The 24,911-nt window shown below is 39.8% G+C and overlaps 1 protein-coding gene across 3 annotated transcripts in view; it reads right to left on the reverse strand.

The window, feature by feature from the left end:
- SH3D19 (SH3 domain containing 19) overlaps nucleotides 1-7,837 on the reverse strand; it is an 81,636-nt gene extending 73,799 nt beyond the window's left edge. For 2 of the 3 annotated variants that reach the window (XM_041427933.1, XM_041427936.1), the window contains exon 1: nucleotides 7,524-7,837. In XM_041427933.1, coding sequence (XP_041283867.1) covers nucleotides 7,524-7,641 — 118 coding nt within the window. In that variant the 5' untranslated portion in view covers nucleotides 7,642-7,837. The remainder of the gene's footprint in view (nucleotides 1-7,523) is intronic. The other variant, XM_041427935.1, reaches the window with a different exon arrangement.
- Between the last annotated feature and the right edge of the window lie 17,074 nt (nucleotides 7,838-24,911).

Consider the following 24,911-nt stretch of genomic DNA (forward strand, 5'->3'; position numbering starts at 1 on the left):
ATCTATACAAATTTCTACAGATTTAAAACACCTGAAGCAATTAGTGTAACAGCACTACATCAAGTGGTCAATTTAAAAACACTGATATACATAAAATCCTGTGTCTGTCAAAATACAAAGTCGAGGGGAAAACCAGGAATTTTTCTTGGTATGTGCCATCAACCACTAAATCCATGCCTTCCCACAAAACTTATTTTCGTCCTTCACTAAAGAGAAGGATGCTTGCCAAGCATAAACCACAGATCAACAGATGATATACTGTGTTCCCAAATCTGCTGTTGGAATGCTTCAGTGCCTTTTGTGCATACTGTTTTTCAACAGCAAAGTAAAAAATCTTTGCCAGCAATGAAAACAACACTTCCACTACATTTTTTCTGTACAGTCAGAGGACCTGAATAAGCAAGCAGTGCAATAAGAAGGCTGAAGGGGCAAGACTCCTCTATCCTAGAAAAGAGAAGGCAAAGAAGCTACTTAACCACAGCACACAGCTACCTGTAGGGTAGCAACAATGATCACAAATGCAAACTCTTCCTGGTGTTAGTGGACAATATGGAATGGGGCAATGGTCACAAATGTAGCTTGGGAGGTTCAGGTTGTAGGTGAGCAAAAGTTCTTCCATTAGAAATAAGTAAAGCACTGAAAGAGGTTGCCTGCAGAGGCGGTAAATCCCTCTCTTTCAGGAGACTTTCCAAGGCTATACAAAGCCTACGCTGGACGGATCCAGCCTTGGCAATAGGCCTGCTTCAAGGAAGCTGGACTAAGTGACCCCAGAGCTCTCTTCCAGACCACACTTCCATGGCCACAAACAAAGTCAGCATAGCAAAGAGACTAAAGAATGCTAAAGCATTGTATATAGATAATAACCATCAGAAAGAAGTTCACAGCAAATTACTTTAGTGCTATCAAAATAAAATTTCATATGGTACATATTGTGTGAGATGCTTATTGAAACAAAACACACAGAACTACATAAGCTTTTAATGGAGAGCATCAACGCCACTACCCTGCTGTTTCCAGATTTTAAATCAAGGTGATGCATTGCTTCCAAATAGATAAATTACATTTAATGTCTCAGTAATTGCAGCTTAACGTGCCTCAGTGACTTCAGCTATAGAGAAAGGAAAAAAAGAGAGAACTTCAGAGTACAAAATTTGAAAAACAGCATCACAGCAGAATGCTGAACTGATAGACTGCAAGGACACTGGGCAGAATGTCCACGATAAGGCTGGCAGGAACCAGATTAGGAGGAATAAACAAAGCCAACTCATCAAACTAATGCACTAACTAGGTAAAAGGCAACTCTGGCAGGGGAAGACCACAACCACTGACTCACAGCCACCAACTCAAGAAACCCACATAATCAAAAGAGTGAGCATGTGGGCTGATTAGCAGAAGAAGAAAGTAATTTAACTAACAGAAAAAAAAATACTAATTAACAAGAGAACTGTATAAATTATAGCTGATAAACATGAATGCCTTTGCTTGTCAAAATGTATAACTAATGAAAAGTTTTGATAATTGGTGTACTGGCTTTGTGAATTTGCCAGCTAGGACCCTTTTCTGAGCTGAACTAAATACATCAAATACCTCAACTCTATATGGACTGGCCTCTTGCACACTGGGTGAAGGAACCCATTTTGGGACAGCAAAGGCTATACTCTCAATAGCAAATATTAGCAGATTTATTTACAAATACTACAATTTTTTCCATCTCTAAACAACAACCACTTTGGTAAAAGCTTCTTGCCATGAGGTTATGACTCATTTTATGCTTTGCTGTCTATCCCCATTCTTTATGCAACAACCCAAACTTATCATTTGTTGTCCCAACAGGAAATGATTGATTACAACACAGGTAACTGCAAGGTCTTTGTACAATCACAGTTCTATGGGTCATTCTCTGGCTACAAACTCATCTCTCCTTAAGCAATTATATACTTCTGTGCCTTGCTTTGGCTCTAACCTAAATGAAGTAGGTCCATTTAATAACTTAATAATAATACTTATTATCATTTGGTCCTTCTACAGTTTTTGGTCAGGAAATCACCCCACTGACTACCAGAAGTTGTTTAATTATTTTCGTAAGACCAGCCTTCATTTTTAGAAGCATTGTTTCTTCCGAGGGTACAACACTCTTTGGGGTTCAGTCTATACTCCTGGCCAAGTAACCACAAGCAGGTTTTTTTCTTGCCACTAACCTGAATCTCAAGATATGTTGGAGAATGTCCATGTATAGGCTATATTATCTAACTTCCAGAAAAGCTTTAGTTACTATTTGTATTTACCTCAAGCAAGCTACAGTCAAAGACTATGAAATATAGTAGAAATGTGCCCAGTAACTTCAATGGGCTGTGAAAAATGCCTAATCATATAATCTTCTTAATACTTCAAAGATACAACATACCAGCATCAGTCAGAGATTATTACAGGAGAATTACATTATTTGTGCTCTTTGGATGTCAAGTGTTTTACTGTGGTGGTGCCTGAAGCAGTTATTAAAAGTGAAGCTCCTAAATCTGCATCAGGACTACGAAACAAAAAACAAAACAGACTGAATTCCAGGGAAAAGAGGGAAGTGATGTTCAGCTGGCCATCAACTCCACCACTTCTTGAATTTGTGAGCTAACTGATGAAACAAAGAAATTATTAAAAGAGTGGCACTCACTCCCCTACCCTGAATGCTCCTCTTAGTCCTCTTTTTAAGAGCTTCCTCTGTATACACAGGCAGACCAGCAGATCATAGGTAGATTAATTTATTTAAAACACGTTATCTACTTGATGGAGACCTCTTCTCTCCTCTCAATAAATGGTTACACTTGGTATGGACAAGAGAACAATTTCCAGATCAGCACTGAAGGACACAGGCAATCCTGACTTCTCTTCTGCAAGATGCCAATCCTTCCACTTCCTAAATATAAGAGTCAGTTAAGCAACTAAGTCTTCGAATTACCCTTTTCCTAACCATGCTTTCTCCTAGCTCCAGGGTCGCTGGCACCTCTTGGGAAGGACTAAGCTTGAGCTGTCCTTGTTATGATCCAGTGAACCCTAAAGGACATCACCACCAAAACAGCCTCAGAGAAGAATTTCAGACCATCTTATTCTATACTTCTTGAGGCCAGATACATAATTTTGCATTAACATGGGGACAACTGCTGAGTATTGTTGTACTGAATTCTTCATTTATCTGTAGAAAGTCCATGCAAAGTAGTGTTCACTGAACTTTGTCAGACACACCACAGAAATGTACCCCCACAACCTCTCAGCATGTTGAGCAGTGAAAAGTTCAACCTTAATTTGTTTTACTGGATACAGCTCATTGTTCTCAGCTTCAAAAACAAGTCAGTGCTAGTTTGATGTGGGAGTTGTGGGAGTGTAATGAATTGATCCAACTCTGAACTAAATCTTGTTTTGGCATAAAAAACCCCAAAGCACTCAGTCAATCAACCAATCAAAACCAGATGATTTCACCCATAATCCAAAACTGCTCATTAGTGTTGAAAAAGTTCCAGGAAACACCTGAACTACTATGGAGAAACAGAAATAGGGGTAGGGGAAAAAAATCCAACAAAACTCAACCCAGAGATGTTTCAATCAGCACAGCTAAACTCATGTGCAAAATTTACAGCCATTGTGTGAGAGCAAATCACAGACAAGCATTTGTGATAAGTAAAACACAGTAATAGTAAATTAAACCAAAGCCTTGACCACACATTAAAGTAAAAATCACATAGGTCTTCATTATCAACTCAAGTAAATTTCCTTACTGGGTTCCATACCTGATCATTTCATTTTATTTTTAAGTAAGGAAATTTCTGCCACATCTATAATGGGCTATTCTTTCTCAGGGAACACTGGCCAGAAATCAAAGAGAAATAATGCAGATACTGAATATGTTAAAAATTTCTTGCATGCTTTAGACAATATTGGAATATTGTGGTAGTCAGCTCTAATGTGACAGTAAGGACAGATAACCAAGCAACGCAGTTCATAACTAAAATTTACTACATTCACTATAAACTTTCCCACAAGATAGTCAGTAGTCACAGAATAAAAAGGTAGTGAAAATAGGAGAGCACACCAGATTAAGGTTTAGAGTTAGACTGGAGAGAACCTGTAAGTCTATGGAGAAATAGCATTTTAGTGAGGTTGTTCTGGTTTGTTTGGAATTTTTTTAAAGTTTATTTATTTTACCAGAAAAGTTTATTTATTTTACAAAAAATATGGGTTTTTTTATTGAAAACAAAATAAGTAAAATACTAACATTCTAAAAAAAAAAAAAAAATCCAATAAAGATCCTGTGGTCTCTGTAACTTCCCAGAACAATAATGCATGTGACAGAAATAAGCAACAAGGGAGGCGGAAATTGATCACATTATTTATATTGCAGTTTAAAACCCTAAAACTTTCCAATAAAAGTGGTTTCCTTTCCCAAAGCAGGTGACCAGATGATTCAGTTTTAATGAACCTATGCACCTACTTTCATTGTTCTCTATTTTTAAAGAATATGTTGTAGTTCTCCTCCCTATAACCTAAAAAACAAATATATATATAAAATTCAATCAGCATTTTCTCAAAGGGAAAATAGTTTCTTTAGAAGAGTTTCAAATTGCTCTATTTAATATATCTTCTCACAGGTTTTCCAGACTATGTAAAATAAAAGCTTTCTTGAATTCAGAGAAAATAATGCCATGGGATCATGACATGCAGTGCGGTAGGCACAGGCAGCCAGACACATCACCTGAGCTATCTACAACTACCCCATGGACACAAATGGTTTTTGCCTATCTCATTCCTCCAAGTTTCCCTGCTCCAAGATCTCCTTTGGCAGTCCACTGCTTAAGAAAGGATCTTCAAGCTCATTAAACCAGCAAAAAAAGCCCCCAACACAGCAAAAAATCAAATCAATCCTCCAGTGAATCAAACTTAAAAAAATCCAAAAAACCATATCATGAGTAGGTCTCTAATAGCTCTCAGGATGCAGTCTCACAGCAATCTGAGCCAAACTAACTTCTGACTGGCATAGGCTCTTACCTCCCTCTGGCTGCATGTTCCTATTCTTTCCCTTGTGCCAGCTTCAACATTCACCCAAAACCATTACAGTGAGCTGAATCAGAAGACTCCCAGCCACTGAAGAGAACTAGAAAAATATCCCTCTGCTTGGACAGTGCACCAGAACAGGTTGGTGCAGGTTCTAGCAAGCACAGGGGCTCCAAATGAGGCAGCCACCCACTACATCAGCCCAGGTTACCACCAAATCACAATTCCAGTGACTTCACTCACCAACAGGTTGGATGAGCAGCAGAGCTGACACACAAGAGTAGAAGTGCACATCCCCAGAGGAGATCACACCTCTAGAGCAGCAGCAAGCTGTAAGTTTAGTCTAGCTGGCTTCATCCTACAGCCCATGGTGCAGCACACCTGCTTCAAGGGAAAATACTACTTCTTCATTGCAGAGCCTCCTGTGCTCTGCTTCTCCAATAAACCACTGCTAACTAAGTCTGAGCTTCCAGGAAGTCAGAAGCACTTGTGAACTTTCACCTTTCAGCTCCCACTTTGCACACATGCCTCCCACCGGCAGGACAAAGGTGATCAACTGCTCTTACGCACTTCCATGCACAGGCTGAACACAGCAGAAAATCAGGCTGCTTGCATTCACAACTAGTTTAACAGACTGAAATACTTAAATTGACAGTCTGCTAAGATGCCACTACATTTTTTAAACCTACAACGGAATATCTCGCAGGCTTGTTTAACACCTATTTGTATTACCATTTTGGCAGCCTAACCGCACATTACATGCAAAAAAGCCCCACGGATTTTCAAAAGGTTTATAAATAAAAGTATGTAAATAAAGGTCAAGTAAGGGAAGAGCAGCAAACTCATCCACTTTGGATGGTATTCTTCACTGATGCCTTAAGAATACTCCGCTGGGAGCCTTAGTGGTGTTTTCCAGTGTAGAGATGTGCAAACAGATGGAAAGAAGGCGAGACTGCTCAAGCAGAATGCTATTCATTCACACATACTTTACACCGGTGAGGTAAACAAACAGTGCTGGCCCCATTTCAATGGGTGGCTGTCAGGAAAAAATACTAGTAAAAATTGGAAAAACACCTTTCATTACTGGTTAATAGCACTGCGCCAAAGACAAATTCTGGGAACAAGCTTTGTTCCACAAGAAGGTGGCAAAGGTTATACACATATATGAACTGTAGAACAAATTCTGTTTTCCGCTAATAAAAACCTCGAGAAGAAAAACCTTTAGAAAACAGACATCATAACCAGCAGCACGAACACTTTGCTGTGGAGGAAACCATACAGGAACCAACACTGATTTTCTGCACTCTATCCCAGACAACGTGAAACCCTGCGGACATCCCAAACCACAGTGGTTTCAATAGGATCCAGCTAATCCTGCACCTGCACAGAGAGGCACTGACATAACTTGAGCAACTGAAGGCCACAGGGCCTGCCTGTTGAAAGTTTTCCTCTAGGATCCCCCATGTTGCTGTGTTTTTATCAACTACAAAAGGGACACTCAATTTCTTGTTGCTCAAATGGATGTAAACTCACATTAATTGCAGAGGGTGCTATATTATTACAGTTGTACCATAATTATTAAAAATCAAAATATTTGGAATTCAACTATGTAGCATGGTTGAGATTTTACTGGAAACAGACCTTATGAATTCATTCTGGAAAGGATTTTACACTGATAGAAAAATAAATGCTGCATTCACACCTCAGTGACTACAGGACAGTGACATGCATGTTGACCCTCAATTAACAATGATGTCCAAATTAAATAATTTCAGCTGCTGCCAGGGCCCACTCGAGTTAATAATTTCAAACAAAAGCTTGTTGTCCAGGTCTCTCTACAATGACAATATGCTCACTCCCCAGCCCCATTCCTTCTCACATGCACTGGTTCTTGCCTGTTCACAGGGGCCTGCTGTCCAAACCTACACAGAAATGGCTAAATGTGAACAACTTTGCTATCTAGATGTTTCTCTACCTCGGTACTTTGAAAAACATGGGCAGCTAATTTCCTGATGGAGCACCCTGCGCACCCGGACATGTCTGTGCTAGTCAGCACGTGCCCGTGTTAGCTCCAGGGTGGTGCAACAGTGGAACAGGTTGCCCAGAGAAGTTGTGGATGCCCTATCCCTGGACGTGCTCAAGGACAGGTTAGATGGGACTCCTGGTCTAGCTGAAAGCGTCCTTGCCCACGGCAGAGAGGTTGGAACAAGGTGATCTTTAGGTCCCCTTCTAACTTGAACCACTGTATGACTACGATGAGCTCGGAGCAGGAGCAGGCTCTGGGGCCGGCCCGCGGGCGCACGCCTGCGGCTCGGATGCACCTGAGCTGAACCCAGCTGCCCTGGGGCGAGGCCGCCGGGGCCGGCACACCTCGGGGCGGCACCTCCAAAGCCGCCCTGCCCCCGACAGGAATCCAGACACGGGGAGCGGGCCAGGGCCAGCCCAAAGGAAGCGACGCCACGGCCCGCCGCGCCCTCTCCGCTCACCTGCTGCTGAGCTCAGCGCGACCCTCCGGTGCCTCCTGCCGAGCTCCCGCAGCTCCTCCTCGTCCTCCTCCAGCCTCCAGGCTTCGGCCATCGGCGGCGGAGGGGCGGCTGGCAGCATTCAAGAAGCGGGGGCTGCCATGACCGGCGCCCTCTCCTCGGCGCGGCCGCCCGGCCCTCGCGGCCGCCGGGCCCGCCCCGCACCTGCGCCCTCTCCGCCGCGCTTCACCCGGAGACCGCTCCGCGCTGCTGCTGGCGGGGCGAGGCGGGAGGAGAGGCGGCCTTTCCTGCCCATCCGCGGCTCTCCGGCGTCAGCAGGAAACCCGGCGGCCGCCTGGCACCGCCACAAAAGGGGGCGGAGGAGGCGGTGGCGGGGGGAGGTACCTGGCTGCCGCCGCTGGGCAGCCGCGCTCCGCCGGGCGGCTCCGCCGGGCACCGCGCGGGGATGGGCCGGCGGGCGAGGCCCGGCAGCGAGCGGCGTGTGCGAACCGGGGCGGCCTCCTGCTGAAGGGGAGAAGGGGCTTACGGCGAGAGGGTGCGGGGTCTGCCTCGCTTCGTGACGAGAGCAAAAAGATGCCAAGAGGAGTGGTACCCAGCGACAGAACAAGGAGCAATGGCCATAAATTAAAACACAAGAAGTTCCATATCCACATGAGGAAGAACTCCTTTACGTTGAGAGTGGCAGAGCACTGGAACAGGCTGTCCAGGGAGGTCGTGGAGTCTCCCTTTCTGGAGACACTCAAAACCCAGCTGGACACGTTCCAGTGTCACCTGCTCTAGGTGCCCCTGCCTTGGCAGGGGGGTTGAACTAGATGGCCTCCTAACAATTCTGTGATCCTGTGAGGTGAGAAGGGCAGTTGCTGTGCACGTCCGGGAAGTCGGGAGCCCCGGGAGCTGTGGATTGTAGGTGCAGCAGACTGTGGCCCTGATAGTGGCTGAGGACTGGGGGCAGGCAGCTTTTTGACCGGCAGTAGTTGTAGTTTGTGGCTAGGAGGATGTGTGTCTTGGCCCGAGTTCACTACTGTGGTTTGAACTACTTAAGAAGTTATCTTAGGACCTACTTGAAACCAGCGAGGTACACACTTAACACCACTGAAGTGATAGGAAAAATATGGCCACGTTTCAAGTCAGACACCTGTGTGGTTTTACATCTAATTTCTCCCCCACCCCTCCTGGGGCCCTCAATTGCCTATATCTAAATAGAAATTATATTGCTTCTTCTCTTCATATGGTAGCTGTAAAACCTAATCATAAATGTTTTTACATATTATTCTGTTGTAGATACTACCAATACAGGATATAAGGAAGATAAATTCAGCTTCAGAGCAAGTGAATAAGGAACAGTAAAACCATAAAGTATATGACCACAAATTAGAGCAGGAAAGTACAACTAAACAGTGAGTAATCCTAATGTTGAGCAATATCTGTGCTGACACACTGAGGACCTTCTATGCTCACAGTGAATAAACCATATTGTACAGGTTGAAGAAAAAGTCATCACAAAACTGAAAAATATATAATGCATGAAGACAAATGATTGTCTGTACATTTTTTAGTATTTCAGTGCTTGACTTTACAATCATTGTTCCTTAACAGAGGCTTTTTTCCACTGCAGCTCTTAGTGTTCAAGTGGTATAATAGTTATTCTTTGAAGAACATAAGGCTTTATACTGTAAAAAGATGTAAAGCCAGGAATAAAACTGAATGTACAGCAGGACTGTATAACAGACAAATGAAACCTTCCAATACAGGTACGTGTTCTCAAAAGCCTCATGCTTTGGATGACCTCTGCATGGATAGATTGCATGGTAGTCCAAGGAAATCATATTAAAAATTTCAGTGCAAGATCAAGATGTCTTGTGCGTGATCTAGAGCTGATACAAAACTCTTCAGTGGAGCACTGCTGTCACAGGTACGTGCTGTTGATATGTGCATGTGTGTGAGACAGAGGAGACTCTCCCATGTAAAACAAACTGTGTGTTGTTTGTATTCTGGTACTCTACTGTGGAACCAAAATGCAGCACCTGTATTCAGCTCCTAAATTCCACTAATCACAAAGAACAAGGACCATCCACTTTTCACTTCCCAAATGCCTCCTTTTTATACTATGTGTTTTACTGCTGATTGGCAGAAAGGGAACTTGGTGTAATGTAAAATTACTAAAGAAGGAAAAACCAGAAATAAACCATAGAGCCCTCAAAAACTAGATTAAGCCTTTTTTTGTTGCTGTTGATGAAATCGACACAGAGGCTTCCATGCACATAAAATTGAAAAATACATTTGGACAAAATTTAGGCCTAAGAAAATCATGCTGAACAGAGTTGCTCCAGCTATTACTAAGAAAACATTCCCAAAAATATCACATAATAGAGTGTAGTGTGATCATGAGTGTTTAACATTGACAATCATCTAGAGTTCCTTAGCGATCACCATGGAAGTCCAATTTAAAAATGGGATTGCAATAATCAAATTACAGAAAGTGATAAAGTCCCTGAAGCAACTGCTTGGCCATGTATCAAGCTCTGCCAGCTGGAAATGCACATGGGACAGTGACTGTATTTAGGGCTAGAGGAGCCATTCAAAAAAAGCCTGTAACTGTTTGAAGATGGATTTCACCAGAAAGGAAGAGATCAAACTAAGATACAATTCATATGTTGATACAACATTCAGGTAGGAATAACCAACATATTACTGTAAACAGTACTGGAAACAATTCCCAGTCAGTACTCCTGGAAACACAGAAATGTCACAACATTTAAACAAAATTAAAATGCAAGGCAGCATTCATTGAAGTACTTGACTCATATTTCTGAAGTTTTTGCAAAAAATATTCAATAATGCTCAATCCCCGTAAAAGGAGGTAGCTTACTAGTAGATAGAATTCTTCAGGGTAATTATCTGCAGGCATCCTCACACTGCCAGTGTACCAGTAATACAACAAAAAAATAGTTTGGGTTGGAAGGGAGCTTAAAAGACATTCAGTTCCAACCCAGCTGCCATGGGCAAGGACACCTTTGCTTCCCCAGACCAGGTTATTCTGAGCCCCATCCAGCCTGGCCATGTACACTTCCAGAGATGGAGCATTCACAGTCTCTCTGGACAACCTGTTGTGGTGCCTCACCACCTTCTCATTAAAGAATTTCTTTCTAGTATCTAATTGAAACCCACCCTCTTTCAGCTTAAAGCCATCCCCCCTTGTCCTGTCACTATTTGCCTATTTAAAAAGTCCTTCTCCCTCCTTTCTTTAAGCCTCTTTAAAGTACTGGAAGGCCACAGTGAGGTCCTTCCAAAGTCTGCTCTTTGTCAGGATGAACAACCCCAGCTCTTTCAGCTGTCTTCATAGGAGAGGTGTTTCAGCCTTTGGGTTATCTTTGTGGCCCTCTAGACGCTCTCTAACAGGTCCACGTCTTTCTTGTGCTGAGGACCCCAGAGCCAGATGCAGCATTCCAGGTGGGCTCTCACCAGAGCATGGTACTGAGGGAGAATCACCTTCCTGAACCTGTTGGCCATTTGTCTTTTAATGCATCCCAGGAGATGCCTGGGTTTCTGGGCTGCAAGCACACATTGCTGAGACATGTCAGTCTTCTCATCCACTAACATTCCCACTTCCTGCTCCCAAAGGGTAGTCCTGATCCATTCTCTTGTATTGCTTCTTCACTTGTGCTTGCGCTTGAGATTGTCCCAGCCCAGGTGTGGGACCTCCCACTTGTCCTTGTTGAACTTGAGGAGGTTGCACAGGCCCACCTCCCAAGTCTGTCCAGGTCCCTTTGGATGGCATCCCTGCCCTCCAGCTTGTCAACCACACCACAGAGCTTGGTGTCATTGCTGAACTCACTGGGTACCACTGTCCACATCAGTGATGTTAAACAGCATGAGTTCCCATACGAACCCCTGAGGAATGCCACAAGCACTCAATCTTGGAAGTGGTTTTTAGGTTTTAAATGCCTCCATTACTTGCAAGTAATTCTTTCCTAGTGAGTGCTTACCAGATGCATTCATCCATGCTCTGTCTGTGAGCTTTGATTCACTTCTAGTTTATGTTGGTATTTTCACGTGATAAACAGCTTTAGGTTTTTTTGCCAAATGCCACACATCACTGGCTTGATACCTGATAAAGGTGTGTAAATAATCGAGGTACCTAGGAAGGGAGGTAGGCTTTAACAAGTCTGCAGGAGGTAGATTGAGCAGCAATATTGGGCAGATCTACCTTAGCAGTCTTGGAACAGATCCTGACACAGCCCTTTATTCAGGTAAGCAGTTTCTACAGGGAGGAGAGAGCTGTGCTTTTGCATCTTTAGACAAGCAACAAAACCAGCTGTTGAAATTATCAAAAGAGCCACAGTTGCTGGCAAGTCTAATAATAGCTTAGGCCAGACAGAGTAATTTGTGATCATTTGGCTCAGATCAGAATACACACACACACACACACACACACACAGACTTCTGCTGCTTGCTTGATGGGCCCAAGGGAAGTAGGAAACAAAGAGGAGGGGAGAATGAATTGGACCAAATTTCAAGTGCATAAGAAATTAAATGTGGGAAATTCTCTTCAGAAAGTCAAGAAACCAAGCACCTCTTTTACTTTTCAGCAAATAAACCAATAGAAATTATAAAAAAACCAAAACGGGAAGAGAAAGTACATATAGATGCAAGTTGCAGAAGCTGAATTAAAAAAAAAAAAGAACTGAAAAAGAAGGAAAACACTTGCTGTAGTCTAAGGTGGTTGGTATAGATGCAAGTCGCAGAAGTTGAATTTTTTAAAAAAAAAGAGCTGAAAAAGAAGGAAAACACTTGCTGTAGTCTAAGGTGGTTAAAAAGGAAAACGTTAGCATATATGTTCCTCTAAGGCATTTCATGAAGTACTGTGTGTTTGTGTCTTACAAGCAGGATGAAGGAAAAATAATTGCATTCTTCTCTTTCAGTGAGAATCTCTGCTGCATACATGTGCGTAGGAATAAAAGGCTTTTGTATATTTTCATAGCTACACTTCTCAAAGTAAAAGAAGTTTATTGTCTCAAAAAGCCTGCTATTTGGTTATTAAAATCTGGAAATTTCTCACTGAAATTTTACTTTCTCATATGCATCTTGGCTGTAATGCACATACTTGTAATTTCACAATGGTAGAGTAAAAGAAGGAAATAACTGGGTAAATGCAACTTTGTCATCTGCTGAATGCTTACAATTAGTTGCCTTGGTGGTTATTATTTTATAAGTATTTTGTTCTGATTTGCATCTTTGGAATTGCCACTTTGTTTGGCCCTGCAAAAAGACACTGTTTTTCAACAAAAATGTCAGTTCTATGGAACTACTTAATTGAAGTCGCCCATGTAGCCTCAACGTCTATTTAGGCTCTGCAAAGCAGCTGAAGCCTGCAATGAATGTATCAGTGTTTGGCTGAGATACAGGAGCCTCAGACCACAAAAGAATGCAGACAAAAGATTTTTTAAAAATGCAAAGGATGAAAAAGAGTATTTTCAAAGGGGAAAATGTAGCCCTTGGACATGACAACATTATTTTTGTTCTGGGTAAAAATAGCAAGGGTCTCGTTCAATAGACGAATGACGTTAGCGATACAGCCAGTGTAGGAAGCTGACATTGGTGAGGGCCAAGATCTGATAATTTGATCTCCATTTGTGTTCAGCTGATCCAATGAGTTCTAGTGTAGCTGGAGAATGACATATCAGGAGCCTGCAGGCTTCCTGAAATGTCTCCAGCTAAATGCCGGTTTTCCTTGCATTTTTTACAACTACTTGTGGCTCCTAGCATATCAGCATGATGACAGTCTAAAGGTAAGTGGTTTTGTGATGAATGAAGATAATTAAAAGAAAAGAGTATTTTTTTCCATGAATAAGGACCTTTCTTACTGAAACCCTGGAAAATCACCTTGATGCAAAACTAGGAATTTTGAGACTGCTCTCAAAAAATGAGTAGGATTTCTCTGCATGAAAGCAGCAAATCAAATAATTTCAAAAGACCAAAAATTGGCAGTCAAGGGGGGGGAAAACCTATTCAGAGAAAGATTCTTACAGTTTTCAGTTTTAAATATTACTTTTACAAATAATTTTTGTTACTTTTGCTGTTTTCCAGATTTTGTAGGCTAAAAGAACCCTTTCCTGTCCTGTCAACAAACATATTTCTTAAGTATAATTCCCCTTTATTAATTTACCCCATTTGTGGGGTAATAAATAAATTTGTTTCTACTGCCTTCATGATTAGAGAGACTAAGAAAAAGAAGTAGAAAAAAGTGAGAAAATGTGGAAGGGAAAAGAGCTGGTTCAGAGGTCAATACTTCTTAGAATGAGAGGCTGACAAAGCCAAATTGATTCACAGTTTGAGTGCTGAAATATGCTCATGTTTGCTCCATAACCACAGAGTTATCAGAGGACAAAGCTGATGTAGTGCTGAGCGAGCTGGCAGCAGCATGATGTAAGAAGTATTACCACATTGGACACACGTGAGTCTAATACCTAAGAACATACAATGCTAGCCCCAGGAGAGAGTCCAGCAGATTTCCTGCTGCAGCTTGCACTTCAGTGCAAAGAGCTGATGAGGGAAAAACTTACGGAAGAGAGCAACAGAGTCCTAAAAGAAATTTCAAAAGGTGAAATGGGGTCATAAATTTGTTGTTTGCAGTAAATTTAGGAGTTTATTGCAGTAATTTGTCAACAGAAGTAAATTTAGGAGTTTCTCATGGTACTGAAATGGGCTAAAGGTATGAGTAGTTCTGATTTTGTTTTCTTCTGTTCTTCTGTCATTAAATGCACCTAAACTGCCTTACACTGGAAATATATATGACATACTGGTAGAGAATCTTTGCAGTTCAATACTAAAATTTACAGCCTCCTGGTTTTGGTTGTTTTTCTTTATTTGGAAGTGTGTGTGTTTAGTTGGTTGGGTTGGGGTATTTTTCCCCTCCACTGTACCACCTGTGGGCACTTAGGCATTCTCTCATGTTTTTCTTGTGCTGAACACTGACAGAATTCACACTTAACAGAAGTGTTCACAAAGCAACATTAATATACAGCAACAGAATAATTTTGCAATTAAATATTTGTATGATAATTACTAATTCAGTGCTCAGAAGTTTAATATTAATGAGGTTGTCTAGATGCATTAATGTGTGCTTACTAATGGAAAAACACTTTTCTGATGTAGAAGTTTTAAAACAATTCAAAATACACTCTGACAAATAGAATATTATTTTGTTGTTTCCAACTTTAAAAATAAATCACTTTGATCTGTTTCAGATATTATGTTTCCTATGACAAATAGAATATTATGTGTTTCCAACTTTAAAAATAAATCACTTTGATCTGTTTCAGATATTATGTTTCAGTCATACATTCAATAATACACAACTTCTTAGAACAATTTTGTTTTATTAAAAGTTGAGTGAAAAACCAGTTTGATGGTTTTAGCCTAGTATTTGGCTAGGACCTCTGACAAATTGTGGATGACACCTGCTTATTTTAAGCCAGACAGCCAAACATGATGTAAGATATAACAGGGTTTATTTTTCAATTTGTTTGGTAAGAAGCAAGGACCTGCATATCTCAGTATCAATTAAAGGGAAAAGAAAAATAAACATACAAGATAGTGTCACTCCTGTCTTTTTCAATTTTACACCACAACCCTTACTCTAATCACCAAATGTCAGTAGAGGAATAGATGATGACAAGCGTCCTCATCATCAGGGCCTCCATAGTAGCTTTAAAGAGGCCTAAGACTTGACATCAAATAAAGGGTTTGTGTATTTCACACTCATGCTTGCAAGAATCCCTTTAGCTAGGCTTTTAGGGGTCCTTCACTCCAGTTAAAATATTTATTTAAACAACTATAGTTTCTGAGGTGACAACTTCCAAAGGCATATCCATACTATTTAGATAGATGAAAAACTGAGCTCCAGAACTATTCCTTTTTCTGATTCCCAGAAACAGTTGCATGTTATTCATACATTGCTACTACAAAACAATCTGGTGTTTTTGGTATCAATGACCTCTTGCTAAATTCGTCAATGTTGAGTTTTCTTAGCAGTATAGCAAGAAAGGAGGCCTTATCCTGTTTTTTTCTGTCTCCCAATTACTTTGCGTATACATATACACATTCACTGGGTTCAGCATCTTTTCTGTTTTCACCAAGTTGTGATCATAGGATTGCATCATTCAAAAGAAAAGGGTTCATATGATTAAAAAAATACAAAGCTAAAGTTCATAATGTGATAATAGAGCAGTAACCAAATTTCCTGGTTTAGTCATGGAAGTGGATGGTGCCTGACTCTTTTCAGTGGTACCCAGCGACAGAACAAGGAGCGATGGCCATAAACCAAACCACAAGAATTTCTATCTCCACATGAGGAAGTTTTTATGTTGAGGGTGGCAGAGCACTGGAACAGGGAGGCCGTGGAATCTCCCTCTCTGGAGACATTCCAAACCCACCTGGAAATGTTCCAGTGTCACCTGTTTTAGGTACCCCTGCCTCGGCAGGGTGCTGAACTAGATGATGTCCAGAGCTCTCTTCTAACTCTTTTGTGATTCAGTGAAGCGAAATCCTAATATTTACCAAACTTCTGGAGCTCCCAGTAGGTCTGGATTGATGAAGCAGCATTTTTGCAAGATGCAGTTGGCAAAATCCTGACAAGGATGGAAAATTTCTCACAGCAAACTCACACCTTGAATCAGAGCTTCACAGTAGCTGGTTTCTGTGTGAGCTCTCTATACAACATTTCTCACCTGAAAACTGAAGCAACTTGCATTTTTCCCTTAGGGAAAATAATTTTCAAATTTTTTTAGACTTCCCTCACATCTTCTTTTCTGCGGCACTTTGTCTCTCCTACTCTTCCCCAATGTGGATGTATCGTAACTCCTCTAGCCTGTCCCAAACTTCTGTCTTCCTTGGCTACAGCTACTTATATTGTTTATTTTTCACAGTGTTTAGTCCTTTACCCATAAAGAAAATGGACTCTTTCCTTACAGAAAAACACCTTATATACTCCAAATCTTACAGCTGCTTGTTGCAATTTCATTAGATCAAAGGAAATGCCACATTCTTCAAGGGGCTTCTGAGTAGAAAGCTTTAGGAGTACGGAAAGCATGAAAAGCAGAGAAAAGCCTGTGTAGTATTTCTTGGGATTTTACCCCATGGAAGAAAGTATTGGCATTCCTCTCTCCAAAAAAAGGCCTCACTCCAATTTACATGGGTTTTTCTTGTTTCTAAGGACAGGAAGTGGTATCCAGGAATTAGTAGGGCAAAAAAGAATTCCAGATACACCCACCTGTGCTTTCTGCACTCTTTATGGTTGTTCCCATTTACAAAGTAAATTGTCTTTATTGACAAAATTCCCTAAATGCTTATCTCAGGATAACTTTATCAATTCATGAACTGCTTCACAGAAAAACTCTTTCATGTCTACTGTGAACTCCCCTCCTCCCAATGCTGTCTAAACGCCAGAAGTTGTTTAAAGGATCTCTACAGTGTTCAATTCCCGATCAGTAAGAGTTCAATGGTCTGGAAAATAAGGAAGAGAGTGTTAGAAGGAGTTTCTGGGATGCTTTTACAAAAGCCATGTGTTCAGCACTGTGCTGGAGCCAGGAACAAACTATCAGTCCTGAAGCAGCTTTCTCAGTCACAACTTTATTCCACAAACCTTCAGGATTCTAAGAAAGCTTTTGTATTCTGAAAGTCAATGATGTGGTCATGCACCAAATTTGTACCTGGACAAACAATTTCTGACTTCCTTCAAGATGAGAGAAGGCAAGTGTGATGTTCTGACTGAACTGAACATATAATTAAAACACAGTTTTTGATCTAGGATTCAACTATGCAATCTACATAGACCACCCTCTCTTTTGCTCAGGTTGGAGAGGTGCATATAAAGTAGGTAGGTTTGAGATATTCTCTTGTCTGTATTTTATCTATGCAGCAACATATGGCATTTTCTACTTTTATAGCTCTGGCATACACAATTACTGTTGGGAAAGCAATGATTTAAAACTGAGAAAGGAATGCAAAAATTTGCAAAAGGACAATATAAAATATGCAGATAAGACCTTGGTCCATCTCACACAATTACAGTAAGTACAATCTTCCAAGGGGATTAATATGGGTTTATAATCCAGTCCCAGAGCAAAACATAGGAAATGCTCACAGCAAAAAGAAAAAAATATATTGAGAACTTCTGGAGTAAACAGTGTCTTGTTTTACTCTGGTGCTTACACTGGCTGAATGTTGATATACTGCTGCAGCACTAGGGCTCATCCATCTTTGCATTAGCACTAAAGAAAATGCCTAGGTTTGACAGTTGTAAGTGAGCTTGTGCTTTTTCTGTTTTATTCACAGCTGGTTAGGTGTACAGGTCACGTTCCAGCCTCATTAGCGAATGGTGGCAACTGAAGTCCAGTTATTAATTCTCCAGCTTGCAAGTTGTTAGCAACTGAAGCCAAATAATATTGACATAATGTTGGCTGAACCAGAGATTGCTGAATCTAGTAGGATCTTTATTTTTGTTTCTTGATGAAAAATATCTTGTTGGGAAAAAAAAGTCACTGCTTAGTTCTATACAGGTTCACATATGCCAACATTACAACTGGTATGTTAAAACCAGGAAAAGTTATATGCCTGAATGTTTCTATTCTGAGTCTTTTTTTGGAATTTGTTCAAGGCTTCTGAAAATTTACTGGCCTGATTACACTTCCTGTTCTCCCTGGGAAGTGAAATTTTTTAAGAGTGCAAAGGTTCTTGTTAGCTTGAAATACTAAAATATCTTGCTTTTGCAAGATGTAATCTTCATCTTAGATATTCTGAAATTCTTCAACATTCTTAGTCTTCTATCAGCAGAAGTATTGCGTTCATTCTGCATCATTACTTGGTCAAGACTTTCAGGGAATAACTATGAATTTTCACATTTCACACTTTTCATATGTATGACAAAATATATATTTGAAGAGGGCATGAGAGATGGAAAATCATCCTGTTAAGATGTCTCTAATGTGCTCATGATCACAATACCTTGGCATGTTAATTAAATTAACTGAAGCCTAATTCAATTAATACACTTTTTCATCCTTCTAATTACAATAGCATGACTTTTATTTGTGTCTTTTGCATCTGTTTGTTTACACATAATCATTACTGTTTCTGTCAGTAATGAAGACATAATTTACAGAAATAAACTAAGATTGACTTTTGTCCCTAGTAATGCAATTAAAGCCCAGAACTAAATAAAATAAAACATTATGTTGCATGACAGGACAGCATCTGTTTTCTCCTGTAGTTACTACTAAAATGTAAAGGGAATTTTGTGTGCTGTTTTCCCAATATCTTCATTATCTTATGAATGCTATTCAAATGTATTTTCTTTTTTTAATCCTAAAATTTCACCTCTCCTTATCAAAAGTCTATAAAATTAGCATTGTGGCTTACCCTTCAATACTTGGAAAATCCAGTGAAATTAATCTCTGGCTATTCGTGGGTACACATGTTGCTTTTCTTGTTGTGATTGTACTCTGAGCTGCTGAGTTGAAGGAATATTGAAATGTCAGCATGCTTCTTGCCTATAAATAAAGAACACGCATGTAGAATGAGTGGTGTCAAGAAGGGAATGACAAATCATGTCCAGATATAACCCTATATTTCTTGTGTATAGCCCCCTTACAGCTCTATCCAATATTGATATACAATTTCTGCAGTGTAATCCAAATCACATTCAAAAGATGAACAATTTTTATTACCATTCATCTTTGTCAGGATCACTTGAACAGCACATGTAACTGAACTCTGCAAGAGGCAATCTTTTTCTGTGCAAAGTAATATCAGAATACAAACAGTGAGCCAAGAAGAAATAGGAAAAACAAAAGTTCACAGCACTCCTAAGAAAGAGAACCAAAGAGATTCTACTAAACTAAGTAAAAACTTTTAAAAATTATGTCTATGGGATTTAATTTTTGATTTGCTAATGTCTTGTTTTCAGAGTCCTTTAAAATGAATCCTTTTATATTGAAAATATTCATTAAAAGGCCTCCCAGTTGTCATAGTTCCTCTGTCTTCACTCAGCCTGGCTAATACACACATGCTACTTGAGAATTTATTTCAAGCAGGAAATCCTGAGGCTAGGAGAAATATCACTTTCATTAAAGGCTAGTGAGAAATCAGGAGAAATGGTAGAATCAGAAATGAGGATTCAGGAAAAATGATAGAATCAGAAACCATGCATAGGAACTGTCTTGTATAATCAGTGAAGGACTGTGACATGATCACAATGAGGAAAAGCAGTTTTAAGGAACAGCGAGTTGGAAGTGAGAGAGACAGAAAGCAAGGGGTGGCAGTAGGAAAGTGATGATCAGAACAAACTGCTGTACATTTCAGTTTATTTCTGGCTTCTAAATGCCTCAAGCATCTCCTGATCATTCATGTGTTAATCCAGGAAATTAAAATAATGAAAAGACACACTTGAGATGTTACTTCACAGAAATTCTGGTCTTAACATTTGATATCATAGTCCTCTGTTTCTGCCATCAACTATATATTTGAATAATTCCTTACTTTTCTTCTAATTACACTACTTTTTTTGTTGGCTACAATAAAAAGTTGTGTTTGGGTATTTGCTCTTTGTGTAATAAATATTCTTGCACATTTATGATTAAACCCACATGGTCCACAAGAACCCAGACCCTGATCACAAGAAACTCTGTGTAGGTTTCACCAGAGCCTCTGGTGTCGTGTTTTCTCCATTTCTCATATTACTCCTGGGAGCAAGTTCAGTGATGAACAGGCACAGTGACAACAGAGATGTATCAGCACAATTCTTCCACGTGAGTGAGCCTCACTGAAATACCTTAGAGCTTTGCAATAGTATTGAATTAGTTCTTCTGCACTTTAAATGTCTTCAACTGTGCTCTGCTCACTTTTTGCTCATGAAGATAGCTGGAGTGTTCTGCAATGGGAGAAGTCCTTTTTGGTGGTGGTATAAGGAATATAAAGGCTGTTTGTCCAAAGGCCTCTTGCAGAACATAGCAAACAAGTGCTGTTAGAGCCAGAATCTCAGCACCAGTCAGAAGTCAGTTCAGACTGCTGAGCAACCCAGAATCTGAGGAGTTCAAAGATAGTATAAAGGCAGTCTTGCTTATCCTTCCCTAAGGCTGTGAATTCAGTTCTTCTTCTTCTACATAGGCAGTGTAAAATTTCTCCTGTAGCCCTGTTGCATTGTTTACTTAATTTATCAGCTCCTTTCTACATCAGAATTGGGTTTCCTCTCTTAAAAAAACAGTACAAATAGGAATGCTTCTCCTGTATTGTAAACAGGCACAGAAGCCTGGCACAGGTATTTCTTTACATCTATTTTAATCTCTGTCAGCAGAAGAGGACACATATTCCAAAGAGTTACAATCAGTCTTTCTACAAACTTCAGCTGGTTTTGGGTCAGGCATGTAAATCCTCACATTATCCACAAAACATATACAATGTTGAAGTAACTCAATGGAAAACTACATATTTTCCAAACCTGCAGATTGATTTGATGTGATCACAGTTGTGGGGAAATAGGGCCATTCCATTTGAGTCCTTTGCCTCTCTTCTAGCAAACAACAGGGCTGCCAATTTCTGCCAGCTGTGGGAAATTCTGAGATATGAATATTTATCCAATGGGATAGGAAATGAGAATAATAAAGGATGATGTTTCAAAAAGCTGTATTTTGAAGGGAAAGAAAAGAACACCCGCATAATTTTGCAGCAATTTGTTACATATAAGACTGAAGAAAACTCAAGCCAGCTTCTTGAAGCTGGCACTGTGAAAGTGGCTAGCTTTTTGAGCCTTATATTTAATATACTGCTCACAGAATTTATCACATCCAATTCTTTTATGACAGTCAGTATAACTTCATGTTTGTGTGTGATTGAGAGCTATATCAAAATGTGTTCCTGAAGCGTTGCATTGTACTGAGCCATTTTTCTCTTTACACTTCAATAAATTTACTACTGTGTGTACAGTGTCCCCAAAATATCTTTTATAAGTAACAGTACTGGAGATTCACCACTGCCTGAAGGTTGTGCTAGATTCCATTCATATTCAGGATAAGACATTTTGCAGTCAAGCCAACAGGAAAAGAAATGGTAGCCTTATAGACAGAACATGAAAAGAAATAGTATAAACAGTACACATAATTAAACAAAGCAGGAGAATCAGGACAGAAGATTATTTCAATGAAAAACTTGATCTGAGGTGAGAGAGAGCAGAGCACTGGGCAGCTCAAGGGGATAGTACCTTCAGTATCTCTTAGGGTTGTGTTCTTGATTGGATTGGACCACGACTTCCACTGTTTTGCAAGGGTGGCAGCAGGTGTCCAGCACACTCATTTTAATCTGCTCATTCCCACAAAAACAGAGTATTAGTGAGGAGGAAGTGCTGTGAGGAGCTATGTCTAGTGAAATAAAGTGAGCTAGAGTAGTGTGATTTATTAGTGTGATTATACTGACACAAAGAGCTTCCAGTTCATATTGGACAGTTTAAATGCACTGTTCCTACACTGAATAGCTTATTATCCAAAAAAATAAGTAAAAAAGACCAACAAAAACCTAAGCAACAGCACCAAAAAGCAAAAAAGCAAACAAGTGACAAAAAAGACAAGAGGAAGGAAATATAATGGATGAGGAAACTGAAATACAGAAAAGTGAAACAGCATTTCAGGAGGAATGGGAGAAGCAGGTAATTAACTCAGCCTCTCTACCCCTTGCTAGTTCAATGATGCTACCCAACATCTTTACTGGCAAAGGTCAGGAAGACTGGGAAATGTAATTTTGAGTCCTCTAGGCATTTTCTGTGTTGCCACAACAGGACCTGGACACTATGATAAGATAAATACACTGAATGTGTTTAACTGACTAATTTCTAGCAAACAGAACAAGAGAAAAGAAATGTAAGATAAAAGCTGTTATTTATATTTTCATGTCTTGACAGTAACATTCATTTGATTATATAGGCCTTTTCTCCTTTTGATTAATTTAGATGCATGGAGAAGAAAAGGTCTCTTTCTAAGACATTTTTACATTTCCAAAATATTGAAGGCATATTATTTTGTTTTAAAAAAACATATCAGTTTGGGCCATCTACAGTCTCAGAAGCAGAGCCAAACCAGACAGGTGAAAAGTATGCAATTAAATACAAGTTTGTTATGTGATGCCATTGTAAAACCAAAGAAACAGTGGCATTCTGAGAACAGCCATGGCTCATATTTGGAATTCAGCAGAATAAATAATCTCCTATAGAGTCCTGTTGCAGCCCTATTGCAGCCATATCTGGAATACAGTGCACTGGCATTTCCAATCATTTAGGAATAATGCCGGAGAAAAATTATGGTAGATGGTGACAAAGTTTTCCAAAAGTTTCAGGGAAAAAAATACAACACTTTGTACAAAATGGACATTTTAGGAGCTCCATATACAGGAAATAGTTCAGTTTATTATAGCAGCTCAAAACCAGTGTTAACTGTTACAGTACCAGGTTTGGTTTGCAGTTCAATTCACCTTCATGAACCAACAGTTAAATTAGTTATTGCAAATGACAACTAACCTGGCTTTTGCTAGCTCTGTATCTCTGCACATGTATTTTTATGTGCATCTGCCTGACACAGTGCCACCCAACAGAGAACGTGTTGATATTTTTTCATTGTCTACCGCTCTAATTCTCACTCTTTAGCCTGGCTGGTAGATTTGAGCATTTCAGCTGCATGTGTTAGGTGTCAAAGACTGCAGCACTGCAGCACTTTGCAGATTTTTATGTGGCACCGATGGTAGCTGGGGACCTTGGTGCTTCTGCTGCAACAAATAAACTACAGAGAGAGATCTTGCGCTGCCTGCATCGTGCTTCAGGCAAACTCACTCTCTTCTGCATTCCAGCCTCAGGCTATTTGGTCAGCATCCCTGTTCTTTGAAAATGCTTTAATTATCTTTCAATATTGCCACTTGGAACTTCAGTATGGTTTTAAGTCACACCACTTATGTTGCTCTTGCGTGCACTGACTGCTGTAGAAATACTTTAGAAAATGAGGTAATCTTATATCTCCTTTTATACTGGTTTATTTCCTATACCCAAGATGTTTCTTGTCCAACTTCTTTCTGAGAACCTAATTTATATTTTTTTATCATTTCCACTTCTTTCTTAACCTCCTGTTCATAGTAAAATTTTCTTGTAATATTCCTAAATGGGGGGATATAACTGTAGCATTGAGAACCTCTTAATATATATATAACAGTTTGGATTATTAGGACATAGGCACTATTACCTTCTTGGCAGAACTAATTAGCACTTTTAACAGCTGGCTCTGTTTAGAAACCAAAGTTGCATTATGGCTGAAGATCCTGGAAAATACCATTCTAAGAAGATTTGTCCCTTCTTATAATATTAACCTACATTAACAAAATATATTAAAATGCTGAAGAGAGTGTCTGGAACAATGTTACTAACATGGCCAAAGGTCAGCACCTGTTTCAGTTTATTGAAACAGAATCAATGAAAACTGTACAATGGATTTTTATTTTACTAAGAGCAAGCTGTTTAATTTTTAATAATCCTTCTTTCTCTCTGCCTTCCAGCAAATCCAGGAGTGCATACAGGAGAACATTCAAAGCAAAACACCTATTAAAACTTCTGAGCTTCTTTTCCATCTGCTGGGCTTCTCCGGCCAATAAGACTTCTTTTATTCACTCGAATGAATGAATTTGCTTTGGACTCAGGTTTTCAGATCACTTTCATATGGTAGACATTATTTATACAGAAAATAGTATAATTTTGTAGCCCTTACAATATTTTAGGTAGTAACTGATGGTCAAGTCATAACCAGGGACTGTGTTCTTTAGAAGTTAACATCTCCAAGAAATTAGATCTCCATCAACCTTGGAGTTTTCCTCTTAACTTGGGTGTGCTAAAAATGAAGACAGGAACACATCTCAAGTTTGCTTTTGTTACACTTTCTGAATGGAAACATGCAAAATTGTCCAAGGGTGAGGAATAATAATACACACATATGGAGTGCCACTCCCACACTTTTGAACATGACTTTTGGCTATGAAAGGTCTTGACACTGGTAGAACTCAAGTAAAAGTGCTTACAGGCAGACAAATCTACAACTTCCTCACAGTACTCTACTCACAGGCAGATCTGCTAAATTTCAATCCTCTCCATTTTCAGATGCAGCTATGAAAACAGTGACATATAACAACTATGCAGCATATTCTAACCTTGTATAAGTGAAATTGTTGTTAAGAAAAGTTTAATACCCCTTTAACCCATTTATAAGCCACTGGTTTTTGGCTACATATAAACATCTACTCTTAAAACACTTGGTTCACTTCTATGACTTAATTATTGCACAGATTCAAAATCATTAAAACGTCATACTTATG

Source organism: Onychostruthus taczanowskii, unplaced genomic scaffold (genome assembly GCF_017590055.1).
Source record: "Onychostruthus taczanowskii isolate IOZ18803 unplaced genomic scaffold, ASM1759005v1 scaffold12, whole genome shotgun sequence".
In the NCBI taxonomy this organism is placed as follows: Eukaryota; Metazoa; Chordata; class Aves; order Passeriformes; family Passeridae; genus Onychostruthus; species Onychostruthus taczanowskii.